Source organism: Alligator sinensis, unplaced genomic scaffold (assembly GCF_000455745.1).
Source record: "Alligator sinensis unplaced genomic scaffold, ASM45574v1 scaffold969_2, whole genome shotgun sequence".
NCBI classification, from domain to species: Eukaryota; Metazoa; Chordata; order Crocodylia; family Alligatoridae; genus Alligator; species Alligator sinensis.
In genome coordinates this window covers 242234-261300 of record NW_005842481.1, presented here as the reverse complement: position 1 = coordinate 261300, position 19067 = coordinate 242234, and the positions used below count along the sequence as shown (strand labels likewise).

General features: G+C 43.0%; 1 protein-coding gene across 1 annotated transcript in view; it reads right to left on the bottom strand.

Annotated features, from left to right (window-relative positions):
- The window catches only part of CARMIL1 (capping protein regulator and myosin 1 linker 1), a 211633-nt gene that overhangs the window by 21881 nt on the left and 170685 nt on the right, over positions 1-19067 (bottom strand). Inside the window, exons 32-35 of the mRNA XM_025212749.1 lie at positions 12387-12453; positions 11860-12056; positions 4171-4277; positions 2186-2615 (exon numbers count right to left, since the gene is read on the bottom strand). Of these exons, the coding sequence (XP_025068534.1) occupies positions 2186-2615; positions 4171-4277; positions 11860-12056; positions 12387-12453 (801 nt within the window). The remainder of the gene's footprint in view (positions 1-2185; positions 2616-4170; positions 4278-11859; positions 12057-12386; positions 12454-19067) is intronic.

Sequence of the window (19067 nt, the reverse complement as noted above, 5' to 3'; positions counted from 1 at the left end):
GAGGGGAGCTTCAGCTGGGCAGATCCTGCCTGCCATGGGTGGAAGGCAGCCAGGGCTGGAGCTGGAGCCCTGTGCACAGGGGCAAGAGCCTCTTGGAGTGGTGCAGGAGGAAGGAGCAGGAGGAGGAGCCACTGTTGGAGGCAAGAGGAGCTGAACCCCACTGGCAGCAGCCCCGCTGGTAAACTGTGCACGCTGGCTGGGACCAGGGCCAGTGGGAGTGCAGCATAGGCTGCCCCCGGGAGTGGGGAGGGCTTGGCCCCTGTGGAGTGCTGGCCCCTGTAGAGTGTAGGGCAGCTGTCAGCTATACCACCTGGGCACGCTCTGCTACATGCGCTTCCTGCCTCCTCCTCCCTCTCATCACCTCCAGCTGGCTCCTGTGACCTAGTACCCAGGCAGCTCCCTCCCCTCGAACCCATGTGCACATTCCCCCCGCACAGGACAGGGGCATACAGGGACCAGATCGCAGCTCTGTTCCGGTCCCTGGCCCCAAAAGTCCCTGCCCTCAGAACTGGGGCTCTGCCCTGGCCCCAGCCCCTTACTTGCCCACCCGACTCCCGAACACCAATCCCTGCCCCCTGCGGCCCCATCCTGCATTGGGATTGTTAGTCAGTTGTTGTGGGGGAGGCAGGGGTGTGCTGACTTGGACTATGACAACTCAAACTCTTTGTGTGGCCCCTGGGCCCAAATAATTGTCCACCCCTGTATTAGGTTATACACACAAATAATAATTTGGCTCCATAAAAAGGAAAAGTGAGAGACAGAAATAAGAGCACTTGTACATAATAATGCATAAATTGTAATAAAAGCCTAGGTGTAAATGAGGTTGCAAATGAATCTGGTTGTCTGTCTTGCAGTTGTTTTTTTTTTTAAATTGATTCTACAAACACTAGATGGAGCTAGATCTTTAATATATGCCTGGGAAAAATGCTAATTAAACCTTACTCATTTCTCTTGTGGCATTAATGCCAATTCACACAACATATTCAAAGCAAAAGAAAACAAAAATGCATTTACCATCTTTTCATCTACTCTGCACCTGCTCATCCTTTATAACTGCAATAAGGCTGTGGTAGGTTATGAATGAAGTAGTAAATTCCTTATGGCTTTGTTTTTACATAGGGTAGATCTGAATTTAAACAACCATCTGTATCTTAAAGAAAAATATAACTTACTAACATGATGGGATCCAGATAAATATGAAAATATTAAGGGAATCAGTGTTCTATCACTTAAGATGTGAATGAACATGTATTAAGAAGGCATTCTCCCATAACACCACTATAAAAATACTAAGTGACTCAGTGTTCAGCTTTTGGTCAAAATAAAGAATGCAAAACCACTTACATATTTCAAACCAGCATGATTAAGAAAGAAAGAAAAGGAAAATAAGAAAACTTCTGAACACAAACAATTCCTTTTTTGTGCAACCCCAGTGTAAACACTTATTCTTAGGTGCTGAAATATAGTAGTTGAAAAACTTGGGAAAAAAAGCAGTTTTAGCTGTATACTGCATTTAAATTAAAAATGAATTGCATCTATAAGGTGCATGTTTACAGGGAGTTAAAATACTGAGATGTACAAGAACAGTGCTCCCTAAACAGTACTGGCAGAAGACTTCTTTTCCAGTTCAACATAGCATTACCAGTTCAGAAAAAAGGGCAGCTGAAATGTACAATAGGAATTATGTCATTTATATACACATGACCCCAAAATAATTTTAACTTTTAATTTCTCAAAGTCTCAGTATTTGAAGAATATTATTTAAAGGAAGAATAGGAACGGTTATGTCTGGCATAATATATCAAAGTAGTAAGGGGTACAATGAAGTAAAAAGAAAGTTAAGTCTCATATTAGCAAACACTGCCTGAGAGTGAGATTTATTTCCAACTGTAGTATTAGTTGTTCAAAAGACCTCATTACTGACAATACCAATACCCCAAACAGAGGGATGCAGACCCCTACAAACCTGACTAACTGATAAGGAACAATCCTGCAGTGGCACAGGATACCGACTATTAGGCCTTTCCCATATTTAACTTCTATGATACGTACTCACATCACATGCCAATGAAACACCTGTTCTGCAAAGAGAAGCATCAGACTCTTCCCCTTGTGAGAACATTTCGAAGAGCCTAGGTCTTCCGTGCTCTTCAACCAAATCAAAATCAAAGCTACCTGCCCCTACCTTATGAGCTGAGGCCGCTCTCTTCTCCTGCTTGGCTTTCATTTCAGCTAGGAGTCCGCTGCCCATCACTTGCACTCCATACCTCCGCCCTCCTTGGGGGCTGCCTTTGTTGTCACTCTTCTCGGGCTTTGTGGCATCCTCTGGCTGTCTCTCCTCTAGAGAGTCTGGCATTTTCAGTTCCTCCACTTGCTCTGCACTGCCGTTCTGTTCAGCTGATTTGAGCTCCTTCTTGGAAATGTCCACAGCTGGGCTTTTGACAATGCCCTTAGGTGATGCAGGCTCCTCTGCCACTAAGACAGTTTGAGGACGCTCAGATTTGGATCTTGACTTGATTAAGTTGAGAAAGCCACTTTTCCTAGAATCTCTTTTCTTCTTTTCATCACCTGTTTCACTAGACTCACTGGTGTCGGAAGTTTTTACTGATGGTCTCCTAATAAGAGAGAGACTTTTTCATCAACTCCTCTTTTAATAGTTTTAAAGTACTTTTCCCAGGCACAGCTAACATTTTTTGTAATCATTAGCATTTTACCTGAGCACTATCTAATGGTTATAAATTACTAGCCAATTAACTTTCATAATATTAACCAAACTCTCTATTAAAGTTACTAAGAACTATAGGGCTGGCTTTGTGTGTAATGCTACATGGACAGGAAACCACATAGGGTGAATATATTTTTTAATTTCAGGGACACACATGACCTAACTGCTCCAAACGCAAGCTGTGAGCTGCACCAAGGCTCTAGATTAGCTGTCCTATCTCCCACTGCCTGAACACCCATACATTGAGGGTGTTTCACCTTTATGAACACTTTTCTCAACTTAGGCTTTTTCTTTCCTGAATCTTGACTAGCATGGCTCTGGCCCACATGTTTGACACAGCCCAGCATTGGGGAATTTTCCCCTTTAAGAACTGCCCTTCACAACACACAGTGATTTTCTAATCAGCCATGCTCCCTTCTCCATCCAATCATGCAGCTTTTGAGGTGACAAAATATAAACACATCCACTGCTTGCCATGAAAATCTGAAAAAAGCTAATATGCTGCTGCTGTTCATGGAAAGCGATCATTGATAACATTTTGTAACAGCAGTCTATACGTATGATCCTGTCTGCAAGCAAACAACTGATCCTATGCAATACGAGTAAAACCCCATCTTTGCTGCAGGTCAATATGGCCAAGTGTTTTTTTATAATGGTTTTTAAGCTGGCAGCATTTCACAGTTAAATGAATTATGTGCATCGCATATGATTTGATGCGTCACCATCAATATTTATCATTCACACTAACTTTTAACATTTTGTTTCCTCCCCAAGCCATTTACCAATTTAAACGTATCATTTACTTAACATTTTGCTTTTAGTTCAGTGATGTCAAACATTGCTAATAAGGTCATTACAGGTAGGATGGAATTAGCTCCAGTATATCTGTTTATGTTTGGCTTGTAGGATCATACTAAAAAAATTTAGTGCATCTGTGCTCAGTGCTTTAAAATATATATTTGACTACCATACCACATAACCAACTGGGTTTTCTGGCTATGCAAAGGTGTACAAAGCAGACATTTTGGACTGAATCATACACCTAAATAAGGAGTGTTACAATTTTATAAAATTAATATTTAACATATATGTTTGTCAAAAAAGAAAAGACACCTGCCACTTGGCCACGACATTTATAGAGGACATCACCCTTACTGCACAGGGCAAAATGCTCAGCTGATATAAACTGCTGGTCCTAATGAGCTCCACTGAACGAAACAAGGAAGTCAACTGAACTATAACAAAGTACAGTTGGTAGTAATTGGGACTAAAGTGTATATTTAAGTGAGGGGAATCAAATCTGTGATAGACTGGACTCTACCCTGCTATGCAAATTTCAGGATCAAGCATTAGGACAAGTCAAACAAAAATGTGTTCCATCCCCACAAGCTGTTAACAAGGATTTTTTAATTAAAATTTTAACCCATTAGAAAATTTGAACCTACTTTGAATCCATCTTTGTCACTTTCTTAGTGAAAAATTCATCCACACCTTCATCCACTCTACCCATGAGGCCATTCTGTTCTCCTTCATGAGGTACTGCTGCAGTCACCTGATAAAAACAAATGTTCTTTCACATATAACATACTCAACAGAACTGTTTAAATGATGGCAATTCTGGGTCAGACATCATTGCCAAAGCCAAATACCTGCTGGTATGTCCAATTCAGACATTCTTTCTGACTCTTGAATATGCCGAGATTAATTAGGGTGAATAGGTCAGAGTATAACGCAACATAACAGCAATGAGAAACCTTACTTTTCAGAGCTGCTGTAAGGCACATGACTGAACTCAAATGCCTTTAAACAATGCAAGAATAGCAGTTGTCTAGCGTACAGGCACAGTTTTTTGTTTACACTTATTGAAAACCATTAAGTCCTGATCCGTGCATTTACAGTAGACAATTAGAAACAGAATCTTGTTAGCTATGGTTCAGTTGGTTTAGAGGAAAGCCTGTGTCCTAGGCCCCTGGCAGATGTTACACTTAAAACACAATAGCCACTTAATTGCACATTAAATAGTAACCTGCCCACATGTTCAGGCAATTAATGGTGCTATAAAAAGAGAAATAAACCACAAAATTATTCCACAAAATGTGTAATAATTTTGTGGCTGGTCTCCATCACACATTATCCACAAAATGTGTAATAATTTTGTGGCTGGGCTCCATCACACACAAAACTGACCATTTTGCAGGGTGTCCACCATGTAGCCTGATGACAGCTGCATGGCAGGACTTGGGGCTGGGACCTGCAATCATCTGATTGTCAATCTCAGCCCCATGATCACACCGGTTCACTAGGCATCCGGCTTTCTACTGGTCATGATCCCAGGCTCCCCTTGTGCTGGCAAGCAGCAATGGTGCAACTGGGATCTGACCCCAATCCCAAAATCATGCTTTCTCCCATGCACGTGTAACAGCATGAGACGTAACTATTGGGATTGGGGAACAGAATCCAACCTGCTATTAAGGCTAGGGACAGACATTACACATAAACTGGTTTAAATCTGTAACAGAACAGATGTTCAGTGTACATAAACCAGTTTGAGAGTAGCCGAAACCGGTCTGAGGTAAAGCTGGTTGAATGTAGTATCAGACTTAACTGATTTGGCTCAAACCAGTTTATGCAATGTCTATCCCAGACCCCTTACTGGTTTAAATTAAATTAGCCTCCCCCAGCACCCTGGCATGCTCTCTGGGCTGGGTGGGGCTCTCCGTTCCACAGCAGGGCTGGCCCCTCCCCTCTGCTCGCTGGCTGCAGCTTTGGCAGAGACTTGCAGGCACAGAGTGTCTGCCTGCTCCTCCCCTCCCCACTCTGCTAAACAGGCATTCCCCCGTCCCTCACAGGCAACTTTCAGCATTAGCTAGCAGACCACATGCTGGCTACCTGTGAGCTGTGGCACATGGGACAAAGGCAGAAACAACATATAACTGGTAATGTCCCTCTGTTTTCTTAAAGGGGTGATAAGCACCAAGTTAGGGGTGATAAACATTCCCTGCTGGGCTGTTTGGTGGGGGGGCAGGCCCTTTCTAATCACAGCATCCTGCCAGAGCCTGGCCATACCTGGCCACACACCCCTCGGCTGTGGAAGCGAAAGGAAGGCTGCTCTAGCACCCCCTGGCTTCTAGCCTGAGCCACTGCAGGCATGTGCCTGCATTTCTGGGATGTCTGTCTGGTTACAAAACTGATTTAGCCGAGCCAGGTTAGACTAATCTGCAAAGGTTGAATCAATTCAGGCTCAGGCTTTTTGAATGTCTGTCCCTAGCCTAAGTGAACATATGCTAAGGACCCTAGGGTTAGGGACAGAAGTTGCACATAAACTGGTTTAAGTGATCAGAAACTGGTTTAAATCTGTAACAGAACAGAAGCTCCGTGAACATAAACCAGTTTCAAAATGGCTAAAACTGGTTTAAAGATAAACCTGGTTGAATGTAGTATCAGACTTAACTGATCTGGGTCAAGCTGGTTTATGAAACTTCTGTCCCAGACCCCTTCCTGGTTTAAGTTAAATCAGTCTCACAGCATGTTTTGCAGCCCTGGACTGGGCTGGGCTGGGCTGTCTACTCCAGAGAGTGCGGCTGGCCCTGCCCCTCTGCTCTCTAGCTGGAACAGTGAGGGCTGGCAAGGGTGGAAGGGTGGGGGGGGAGGGCAAGCCCAGCTGGGGATGCAGCCCAGTCTGTGGGTGGTGGTGCTGAGGGGGTGGGGGGAGACTGCCCCTTCAGGCAAACCCCTGGGGTCTGGGGCCAGGGAGGGGGGTTAAGCACCCCTTCCCCCACTCAAATTTACTCCTGGGTGCAACTGTAGACTACAAATCCCAGAGGCACCTGGAAACAGGAAGAGGAAGTCATCAGCAACCCTGCAGAGTCCTGCTGCTATAATTCTGGACTACAAATCCCAGAGACCTTGGGAGCAGCAGGAAGAAGTGACCACACAGCTAGAGAGCTGTGCTCTAGCGCCCCCAGGCTTCTGGACTGAGCCACTGCGGACATATGGCTGAATTTCCTAAATCAAAGGTAAATGTCTGTTCAGTTCTGTTTCAATTTAATCTCTGCAGTTTAGATTAACCTGCAAAGATTGAATCAATTCAGCCTCGGGCTTTTTGACTGTCTGTACCTAGTCTAGAAGCACGAACCCAAAATTAGGAGTCAGAATTCTAGTGTGGTAATTCTAATTATGAACGACAGCTGCTGTTGCCTTGCTCAAGTCGCATAGCCCAAATTTCCCAATCAAGTGCCAGAACTATGCATCTAAATGTGCATCTTTCAAAATTTGTCCGCTTTAATCTTCAGGGCAGGGTCTATATTTTCAAGGGTGTGTGACTAAAGGTACTTTACTGGTTACACTTGCCTACTTCACAATGGTACTGTGAAGACCAATTAGTGTTTGTATAACACCATGACGATAAGAGACACTAAATATAGAAGACACTCATGTGGACTGGCTTCTGTATACAGCTCTGGTAGCATCCAGGAATTCTGGAAAAACAAAATGCCAAGGAAAAAAAATCCTCTGAACTGAAACACTCTGTAAAGCTTCCATAGATGACACTGTACAAACCCCCAGTGCAGCTGCATTCTCAGCAGTGCCAATACCCACATGGCAGCCTAGTGAGAGTGCAATAGTTTAGATATTCTCCTTACATGGTCTGAATTGTACTAGGGAACATTCCAATAATCCCTGAACGTACCCAGAATGCATAAAGTTGAACTGGTAGAATAAAATTACATTAGATCCCTTTCTATGTTGGACATCCATTTTATGCTACACCTAAGCAGCCCAGGACAGAATCTCTTTCACAGGTAGAAGAGGATAATTATTGCTAATAGTTACTGTTAACATCCACCCCTTCTTTATTTAAACCGAGAAAGATAGCAGTATGAATACAAACTAATATACTGATATATGCATGAAGCTTTATGGTCCGAGTTGCTGAAACTTGTTATAAGCTTCTTCTTTACCTTGTGAAATATCAAAGATGATAACTAGAGCTATTAGTCATGTCTGCTGTTGCACTGTATTACTGATTTGAAAACATAAGCCCATGGAGGAAAATCACATGGTCTCCAGTAGAGGTGCACCAGTACATCAGTCCATATCGCATCGGCACCGTAAAAGGAAAATTGACATTATCAGCAATTGACTTTTTTTGGCTGATAACTTTGCAGATAAATGCTGCATGCATGTGCACAGCATCTGACTGGTAAGTCTGTTGGGAGAGAGGGGTGTGTGGGGGGGGTGCAGATCAAGCCCCTGTGGTGAGGGAGGAAGTGAGGCTAGGGCTGGTGCTGCATAGCTGGGGCAGCGCGCAAGATGGAGCCGGTGGTTCGTCCATGGGGTGTGGGGGGGGCTGCTCCTGCCACTGTGAGCACCCCCAGGGGAAGGCATGGCGGGGGAAGTGCCCCCCCAGATCTGTGTGGGGCGAGAGCAGGCTGCCCGCTGTATGCTCAGGGATGGAGCTGCTCCAACCTTTTCTCAGCAGCTGCGCTTGGGCTGGGTGGGGCAAGCAGTGACGGCGCTGGGAGTGGGGGCTAAGGGGGAGGCTACGGCAAATTTTAGGGTGGCTGTAGCACCCCCTGCACAGCCGCCCTCCCAATACCACTGCTGCCTGCCCCACTCAGCAGAAGCACAGCCGCTGGGAGGAGCCAGGCACAACCTCTAGCCCTGAGCATGCTGTGACAGCCCACCTTCTCCCTATGCACAGATCCAGGGGCCATATGTCCCCCATAACTCTCCCATGGGTGCACACAGTGGCAGAAGCCACCGCCCTGCACCCATTGCCGGCTCTGTCCTGTACTCTGCCCTGCCCCGGCTGTGCAGTGCCTGCCCCAGTCCCAGCCCCACTCCCTCCCTCACCGCGGGGCCTTGATCTGCCCCCTGACACCTCTTCCCTCACTGAAACCCCTTTCCCACAACAGACTTACCAGCTGGACACTGCTCCCCAAGCTGCCAGGCTGCATATCAGCAATCGGATCACTATCGGCCGATATGACTGGTCAATAATCAGCCATCAGTATTGGCGCGCCCCTAGTCTCCCATTAAATGGAATGATTTTGTAACAGAAAAATCTTCCCTGCCCCCCCCCCCCAAAAAAAAAAAAGAAAAAAAAGAAAAAAAAGAAAAAAAAGAAGTGGAACAGTGATTATTTCTGTGGCATCCAAAGCTGTTCTTTTTCTGAGAAGAATGTATCTAATTGGAAACATCAGAAGATCTGTAACAATATATATACTGACATCTGTTTTAAGTCAACATCAATATTTATTGTCTCTTGATGTAAATATTTACTTCATCAGTCAAAAAATCTTGATGTTGACATCAACAGAAGTCAGAATCCCATTTAACACTGATGCCAGAGCTCTCCAGAGTGTAAGAACAAATATTTAAGTACCAAAGCCAAGAGTGTTTCCTGAAGGAGGAGGGGAAGTAATGTAAGAAACAATGTAAATCTACTGCAAATGAATCTTTCTGAACCTAGAATAAGAGAATACACGGTATCTGAAAACACTGTAGTTGCAATGCTGCAAAATACTTCAACTGGATTATACTGAAGTAGTAAAACTCCAGGACCCAATCAAAGTAATCAAGGTAAAGAACATTTCAGATGATGTTTAATAGTGGTGGTTGTGTCATATTACTGTAAAAGTTTGATTTCTGTGTTTTGTACTTTACTCTTCCAATGCTACAACATTTACATGAAAATTCAACATATATTTCACCCAGGTAGCTGGTCTTAGCTTCACCTGAAAGTTGACTGTTTTTACTTGTTTGCTAAACAAGACACTGGCCTGAAAGGGAAATAAAATAAATGAATAATCATAGCTTTTTCCATTAGAAATAAAAGGGGTTTTTTGTTTGTTTGTTTGGGACTATATAAGCATGACAGGAGAAATAGTATAGTATGACTGCACAAAAATCTGAATGCCAAAACAACCGGGAGGGGAATATTTAAAAAGCTGATGGTTGTTTTGAACACCTCTTTAATTAAAGTGCTCAAGAATTACTTTAATAAAAGCCTTTTCTCAGCAAAATTAACATTCTCTCCCTTTCAGTTATTCAGTGAAATTGTGCATTTTCTCCCGTTCAACTTTGCCACTGTGTGACAGGATACTGGGCAAGATGCACCTATGGTCTGACCCAGTAAATGGCAATTCTTATGTTCTTAAGTCTCCAGCATCTTCAGGGAGTGTCCCACTCATTGGGTAATAGATGATTCAATGTGGGGCTCCCCTCAAGTTTCCTCTTGAAGCTGATGCACTTTGCATAAACTAATTAAATATTCATTGGAGAAGGAACTGGAAACTGGGTCTCCCAGAAGTGTGAGCTAAACGTCAGGCCATAAGGTTTTCCAACTCTCCCCCCCACCCCCGTGTAAATTTAAGTATTTGAACAATATGGATCAGTTTCCACAAGAGAGCCTGAGAAACACAATATCCTCTATTCCAGTGGTTTGGGTGTGCGCCTCAGAAGTGAGACAAGGCAAAGAAAACCTGAATTAGGCAGAGAAGGAATTTGAGCTTAAGTTTTTCCACATTTCATTTCAAAATTTTTCCTTCAGACTTTTTATACGTCTGAAACTGTTTGCCAAATCTGACCTGAATTCACAAAAATTTGGAAATTGATTGAAACTGTTCCTCACTGAATAAATTATTTGCCAAATACACAGCATGCTCACTCTCCATGCCCTTTTGTTTTTTCTGTTTTTCAGTCACTTTGAACTTTTTCAGAAAAAAAAGCAAACTGTCATATAAACCTGGTTCTACTGTTTCTGTAAATACCATGTTGCTAAGAGGAATAACATTTTATTGTACGTGCATACTCTCAGTTTACAGAATACCATCTATGCTGCTTTTCACATTTCCAGGCCAAGTAAGCAATGTGTGGGGGAAAAATCCCACATTTTTCTCTTCTTATAGACAACAGGGTCCTCCAGTTGTGAATAAATACACGACTATTGGATTACAAGATAATGGAACTTGCTTGCGGCCTGAAATCACTGCCTCTTGCTTAGTCTACACCTTGACAGCTGGTGTCTCTTCAATATAACATGACCTCAATTATCTTGATGTTACAGGCTATACTAAGTTCCAGATGACAGAGAGAAATTTAGCACTGGAGAGAAAATAACTTCCAGAAAAATCAAGCCTGTGTTGTACAACAGCTTATGGGCCAACTCCTGCATCTTTCAACCAGTATACATGAATTAGAAAGTAAGCTTAAAAAAAAGAAAGAAACGAGAAGAGAAAGGAAAAAGCCGGCTGGTGAATCTTTTAGCACTGAGGAATTCTTGAGTGACATAAAATGCTACATATATATTCATGGCCCTTCCCAGCACAGGAAATATTTTTGGGTTGGCACTTCCGCTCTGGTGACTGCATACCAGCAGAACAGGCTCATAGGTCCAAACTGTCCCTGGGAAGGATAAATTATCCCAGAGAAGGAATACATACCACTCCATCTCTGCTTCCTCAAGGATTTAGTTCAGGGATGGTCAGAAAAAGCAGAACTGGTGCAGTTTCCTAAGCAAAAGGAACCACGAAAACTTCTCCCATGTATTTAACTGGGTTTCATGGGAGCTTTCCGTGACACTGTGGGACTTGGTTTTGAGGAATGATGTAGTTTGAAGTGTGAATCTGTGACAAGGAAGATCTGCTGACCCCAAACTGTGTCTTCAGCATAAGGGTTGAGTGCCTACAGAGTAGTTCCACTGACAGCTGCTAGTAAGCAATTTGTGCATGTTTACTCAAGATTGATTGGGGTGGGAGGGGAGGAAAGAGGAAGATTTCAGTGTATTCCAGCCTTTGATTTTATTACAAAATGTTGCATTTTTTTTAAAAGCTCCAGCTCCTGGAGTCAAGCGATTATGCGAGAAAATCAATTTTCCTTTAAAACACGTTAAACTTTTATTCCAAATAGAAAGATAACAAAGACTTACTATACCTTAAAAACTAAAAGAATTGAATGCAAATAAAAATATTTCTTTTTTTAAATTTCATGATTTTCTAGTTCCCTCATGAGTTAAGGGGACTGTCTCGGGATTTCTGAACCTCTAGTTTCAAGCAAAATTGTGACACAAACTTTTTTGTTAAAAGCAACCATGGAGCTAGATCCTTAACAACTTTCTAATGGTCACTTACTGATGCTTGGGTGGGTTGCTGTTTTTTGTTCCTTTTCGGTCTTAATTTTGTGAAGTGTTCCAGTTTTCTCCCTTCCTCAGATGGCAGCTCCGAGATGAATCCAGAAGTTCGTTTGTCTGGCCTGCTGGAAGGGAATGGTGGGTCTTCTATATGGATAGGTACTTCTTCCAGTGCTTTGTCTAGGTCAAATTCCATTTCTAAGAGAAATCAAAACCTTTAAGTTAGGCTTGACATGGCATTTTAAAGAGGAGCATAATAGAATGGAATACTTTTGGTCTAGTGACCTCTCTCACTAAAGGCAGTTCATTTATGAGCAGATGGACAATAGCCAATAAATGTTTACTACCAAACACATTAGAGATATACTAGACACTTCATAAAACAAAGAGTTTCTTGGGCCAAAACTGCAGTCCAGAGAGTGTCTTCTGCATTTTCAAATATCAAACAAACTTTTCTACAAACTTGAATATAAGGAAGTGATTTTAATAAATCATAAACTAGGCAAGAAACTCCCCCCCACAACTTACCAAAAGCTCTAGATACAGGACGGAGCATTCGGCTGTGGATGCTTTTCCTTTTAGATTTAGGAGTCATCTATTAATAAAAGCAGAGATACTTAATTTGGCTAGAATAAATCACAGAGTCATCCTTGCATTTAAAACCCATGAATCAATTAAACAGGCATTTATATCTCTTTTGTATTAAAGAAATGTATAAAGAAATTTATTAAAGAAATGTAAATCCAAGAGGAACTGATTTTCTTCCTTTCTTTAGGAAGGATTTTTCCCTTCCTAAATCCTTGAGGAATCTAGGAGGGGAATTTAGGAAGATTCCTTTCCTAAATTCTTAGGGAGGGAAAAATACTCTTGTTTCACTGAACTATGAACCAGTGAGGTAGGTCTAGTCCTGTTTGAATACGCACCAAAATTTACAACAGATCTCAAGCTTTATAAACAACCATCACTGTGAACTTTACCAGCACTAATAAATTGACCTCCACCACAAAAGCAAGGTAACCCAATCACTAAGGCAATTTTCCATTTGAGGAACCTGAAACATGGGGAGGTTAAGTAACTAGCCCAACATTACACATTAAGTCAGTGACAAAGCAATGGATAGATCTTAGTTCTGACTTCTGCTATAACCACGCTTCCACAGTTCATGCACTAAAGAGTCATTACTGGAACCAATTAACAGTTTAGGTGGTTATGTCATTAGATGCAATTCTGAGGTTTTCCTTTACAATACAAGAGAAAACACATACTTCAAAACCATTCAATTACTATTCCTGATCAGGCAGAAGAATTTTTGATTGTGTTGCTAGTCTTTTGAACTATATTGGGCACGTTTACATGTGCATTAATGCACTGTAATTATGGCGCATTATGTTTATAAGAGGTACCATAATGGGCACTGCTGTGTAGTAGCACCAGTACACATCTTTTATGTAATACTAATGCACAACAGACCAATTCTACTTCACATTAGTACAGCTTCCACCATGACATGCTAATGCAAAGTAGAATTAGTTTGCTGTGCTTTTAGTGTCTTGTGTAGACATGCCCACTGAGTTCAATTTTGTTCCTAATAGCATTAAATACTCATTTGCATACAATGCTTTTGATATTCAGTTGCTTGTTAATGCCTTTGCATTATATATAGTCTATGACTATATATACTAGAAGATATAACACTCGGACTGCTATGAAGTCGAAACCTACAGTTATTGCTTGTATCACTGGTAATTCAGTAGTCTTTATGGACATTTGTTATAGTCACAGAAGGTGAAAGATTCACTTGATTCGTTTTAAATGTAATTACTGAAGGTATAAATTATATATTTTTTTATTATTTCATCTGCTTACTTCTGGAATAAGGAAGTAGGATGCACTAAGGAACAACAGCTAGATTTAACAACTCATGTTGTTCTTTGATGAAAGCTACGGGTTTTTTTTTAGCTCCCTGAAGTATCCTGAATATTTACATGGTAAGAAAGAGTACTTCCCATGAATAAAATGTATCAGCAGTACTAAACTTCTTGAATGACAATGTGGGTAAGATTTCTAAATATTTTAACAAAAAAGCTGAGTTATAACTTGCATTTATCTTCTGCAAGTCATTTAAAACTGACATTCCTTCCATAAACAGATCCACTCCTTTCGTGAGTTTGGAAGCACACCCTCTTGCATTAGCAGAAACATACTGCTGGCTACTTTTTATTCTTGTTCACAAGAAAACACCTACAAAACAGAATGAGTCAGCAAACTGAATCCTATTCTGCCTCATGCATCGTTGACAGAATTATTAATCAAGTTCTAGCTTCTTCATTAGTATGCATAAGCAAGAAAGGCCTGAATTTGTTACTGTGACATCTGATTGCATCTGCACTATGGGCCATTTTAAAAAGATTTTTTTCAGTTTCCTAATTTTTTATGTATAGAAAGAGCACACCGCACAGTCTTCAGAAGTCAGAAAATATGTTAATATGAATGGGTATTCATTTGTACTGTAAAAAATTATTGTAGACTTATTGTATGTGGGTTCCCTGCCTCCACTTAATCAAAACCAGGGATGCCAAACTGGACAGCAGTGCAATATTGTATCTTTGAACAATAAAAATGTTTTTCATTATCATGATAAGCACCACATGAAGCCACTGCCTCTTTTCCAGTTCCAGTAATCACTGATAAATGGTATAACAGTTTTATAAACAAACAGGAGAAAGCTCATCCTTTTTTCCCCCTAGACATCTGAGTAAATTTAACATAAACTGAGTAACTATAAACTTGAAGCTCTAGGGTGTTACTTTTTAAAGCACAAAGTGCTTTAATTGGAGTGCAGTTGAACTTGAAACTACAGAATTTTTTTATACACCACCAATGTTGAATACGTGGAAAAAACAGTGGTCAGAAGCTTGGACATGGAGTGATGAGTACTCTATTAAAATGGTTACTAATAAAATAAATGCAGTCTTTAAATTTGACTTTCGCGTGGCCCTCAGCTTTTACAAGTGGTAAAGGCAATGGCCAGGAGGAAGGAGAGGGGGTATAAGAGCCCTGCACATCAGTGCAAGTCAAGGAGGTGTACATGTGCTTTGTGTGGTGCTACACAGTCAAGTGGAGGACTGGGGCTGGGCGCACCACTACAAGCACTGCAAGCCTGACTGTTTGCCATGCTATGCACAAGCCTGGCATGCTTAGCTGGTGAAACCTCTGCAAGGTCACCAGCACCCTCCTACCACCACCGAAGACACATCCTCTACTGCTTCTTCCACTGTGGACTTGCCTATGGTGAACCGGTAGACAAACTGGAGACCAACTGGCCAGGGACTTGGTTGCATCTGCATAGCCATACGTGGTGCAGCATAGCTCACATAGGAACTGAACAAGCTCTTTGAAGAAGTGGTGGTAGGCCTTGATGCTGCATAGGCAAATGTAAGGCATGCACTGCATCTGCTCGCACTACTGGATCAGGCTGTGAGGGCAGCAGGGATCCATTGTGATCACAGACTATGAGGGCAGCGTGAATCCATTGCGGGCTGGAAGTGAAATTGATGAGCCTCTGGCAGCAGAAACTGACCCAGATGTGTTGCAGCTCTGCGCTGCCAGTAAAAAGGGGTGGGGTGGGGTGGGCTGGAGAGGGCAGTCCCTGGGTGGGTGTGGTTCCCCAGGTGGCCACTCAACTGGTGCTTTCTTTTGCACTAGGCTGTCCTCAGGAACCTCCAGAGATTCCAGCAAAGTAGAGGTGCACCGATACACTGGTCCGATATCGGATCAGTACTGATATAAAGAAAACTGGTTGTATTGGAAATTGACCCAATGTGGCTGATAATTTGGCCGATAAACGCTCATGCGTGTGCGCAGCTGCAGCACAGCAGACAGACAGTGAGAAGCAAGCCCAACAGCATGTGGAGAGCTGCGTGCAGCTGGTAAGTCCGGTGTGGTGGAAGGGGAGGGGAAAGGGAAGGGACGTGGAGGTGCAAATCAACAACCCTGCTGTGAGGGAGGGGCATGGGCAGGCACTGCCCAGCTGAGGTAGGGCAGGGTGTGGGACAGAGATGTGGCTTGTCTGGGGGTGGGGCGGCTCCTGCCGCTGCTTGCACCCCGGCAGGGCATGGGGTGAGGGGGAGGGCATGTGCCCCCGGATCTGTGCAGGGCAGGGTGGGCGAGCTGCAGCTGCACGCTGGAACCAGAGCTGCGCCGGGCTCTTTTCGGCAGGGGCTGGGTTCAGAATGGGGGCTATGGGAGGGGGGGCTATGGGAGGGGGCTGCAGACACTCCAGATTTTGCCATAGTCCCGCTCCCAGCACCGCCACGCACCCAGTGCATCCCCGGCTCTTCTCAGTGCATGGGTGGTGTCAGGGCGTTAAGCCAGGGCTGTGCTGGGTGAGCAGCGGTGCTGGGAGTGGGACTATGGTGAAATTTGGGGTGGTTGCAGCCCCCTCTGTAGTCCCAGCCCCGAGCCCAGCTCCCACCAAGAAAAGAAAAGGGCAGCCCCAGCTCCAGCCTACAGCTCCAGCCCACCCACCCACCCCTCACCATGGGGCACATGCCCCACCTTGCCCTCCCAGGATGCAAGCAGCAGTGGGAACTGCTCTCCCCATGACGAGCTGCAGGTCCATCCCATGCCCCACCCTACCCCCCTTCTACCACAACGAACTTACCAGCTGCACACAGCTGTATTGGAAATTGGATTGGTATCTGCTGATATGCCTCCTTAAAAATCGGCTATTGGTTATCAGCCCCCAAAATCTCTATCAGTGCACTCCTACAGCAAAGCACCTTGGGATCACTCTGTGCAGACCCCCTGGCTGCACAGCACTAGAAGTATATGCTATATTCTGTGGTGCTCCACATATCTGGGCACTTGAACAATTGTATGTGCATTTCATGCAATGCTTTTCTGGTGCTGCAAATTTCCTGGATATCATAGTGCTTTAAATAAACACCTTCCCATACCCTCTTTGCCACTGTCCCAGCTAAATCTGAATGACAAGGTGCAACCATGTTCAATCCTGAAAAAGTTGAAAGCATTCACACTGTAATAACAAAGGCGGAAGCTGATTAATGCTTGAGGTGGGTTAGCGTTTAGGTTCACTATTCCTACTTCCATTCTCCTTTCTTCCACTTCACCCTGAATATGCTGTTTTCAAGAGATCGTTCCCTGAAAGAGATCACCAGCTGAGCTCTATTCCCCCTTCCCCCATTTTGCCAGTCATGCTATCAATGGACAAACAAAACAGATAAACACAAGGGACTGTTCTACCTATCAGGAATATCTCCACTCTACTACACTTACTCATGGCCCACAGATGCATGCTCCAACATGGACTAGTTCATGGTCTTTAAATGGTCAGGCAACCCTGTATCCAATGTACCTCTAAACTCCTGGGTCCCATCCTATGATCTTAAATGAGATAAAATAGCTGCTTCCCTTGATTCCTTGCTTTCTGACTCTCCTTCTTCCCAAGAGTAGTCTCTGGGATCTCCTGAGAACATCCACCTAACAGTTTCTTTATAATTATACAAATATACATGGAAGAACCCTGGGATCTGGGAGTCAAACACAGTTATTAGACCCACATTTTCAATACTCAGATGCTTTCTGGGTTTTTGAAAATTACATATGTTAAGTAGAGGACTGTGTCATCTATTTAATCAGAGGTGTGCAGACTAGAAGAATTAATTCCCAAAATGTTCCAGGTTACCATCTTTCCCACACATGTCTCCCTCAAAAGTTGCTTTATTTGATTGTGTTAGCTCCACAGAAGATTGTTGAATGACCCTCTCTCTTTCCAAAGACCCAGGACAGAACACCTGCAAAGGAATTTTCCACTTCTGAAGGTAACTGGGTAGGAATAAACTGTGAGACCAGCCTTCACAAACGAGAAAAAGGACAGAGAAAAGGAAAACAGCCAACCAAAACAAGATGACTTAACAGGTCTTCTGCCACCTGAAACTTTTACGACAGGAAAATCTCAACTTTTACTTATGTTAAGCCGACATTTCACCAAGACGGACTTGGCTTGAATGAAACAGATTTTTCTTGAGCAGTAATATTTGTGCTTGCACCTCTTTCATCAGCACTCTGCTTCATTTTGGTCTTACAGCTAAGAGGTGTTTTAAATTCATCAGCTGCTATGCTAGCTGACTCTTCCTGTAAAATGCAATCTTGTTTCTAAATTGCTGCCTATTTCTTTCAGTAACTGCAGATGGATGACACTACAATCTCCCAGAAGACTAGCAAGGCAGTACAGAAGCAAATGGAGCACAAAAATGTAAACAAGTAGGCCAGAAACAGCAGAGCTAAAAAAATACTTACACTTGTACAGCAGAGAGTCTCCATGCAGCAAAAAAGAAAGAAAAAAAGAATATGAATGGAGGGAACACAAAGCAACAGCAGTTTCCAGGAAGAGAGAGGATACTAAAACTCACCAAAGTAAAGAAAGCAAACTAAAGTAAAACACTTAAAGTCTTAGCAGAAGAGGTGACATGCAAGAATGCGGTAAAAAACCTCCACATTAAGAGGCCTAGCAAAGTCTTTATAATTTGACAAGATACTTAATGCGGAGTGTGGTCTTTCCAGCTATTTCTACACTGCACAGATTCAGACATGTAATGTTCAGTGAATGCAGCTTCCCAAGTAGCAGCAACATTGCTCTCTTGCCTCCACAATGGTTTGCCCAGTTCTTACTGCTGGCAGAGGTTTGCTAGCAGCAAACTATACCTCTGATTTTTCCAGGTGTGAGTAAAGCTTCTGAATGAAGGCTTCCAGCTTTGCCATGGAGAGCAGCGGGGCACAGAACATAAAAACATGGATTCCCTTCAAAGGATGTAAATTAAGTTCTCCTGGGTCTTAAAAAGACACTAACACTCCATGGCAGCAATCTACAGATAACATACTATCGTCTCTTCTTTAAGAGAGGACAGAGTCCAGGCAATGCTTACTTTTGACACCACTTTCTGGCTCTGATATATTATAATGAAGTCCACAGAGTCCCATGTTCTTTAGCACAGGAAGTTAATATATTTGACATCCATAGGGTGATGAGGAAGCCCACTTTTTAACAGTTGCTGTGCTAATTTCAAGTACCAAGAGAAGACCAGCACTATGAAAAACAACAGTGTATGTTTAGTAATGTGAAGTTCCTGGGTTAGCCTTTTGGGGGACATGAAGGCAATTATATTATTTCTCTACTTGATTTCCTTT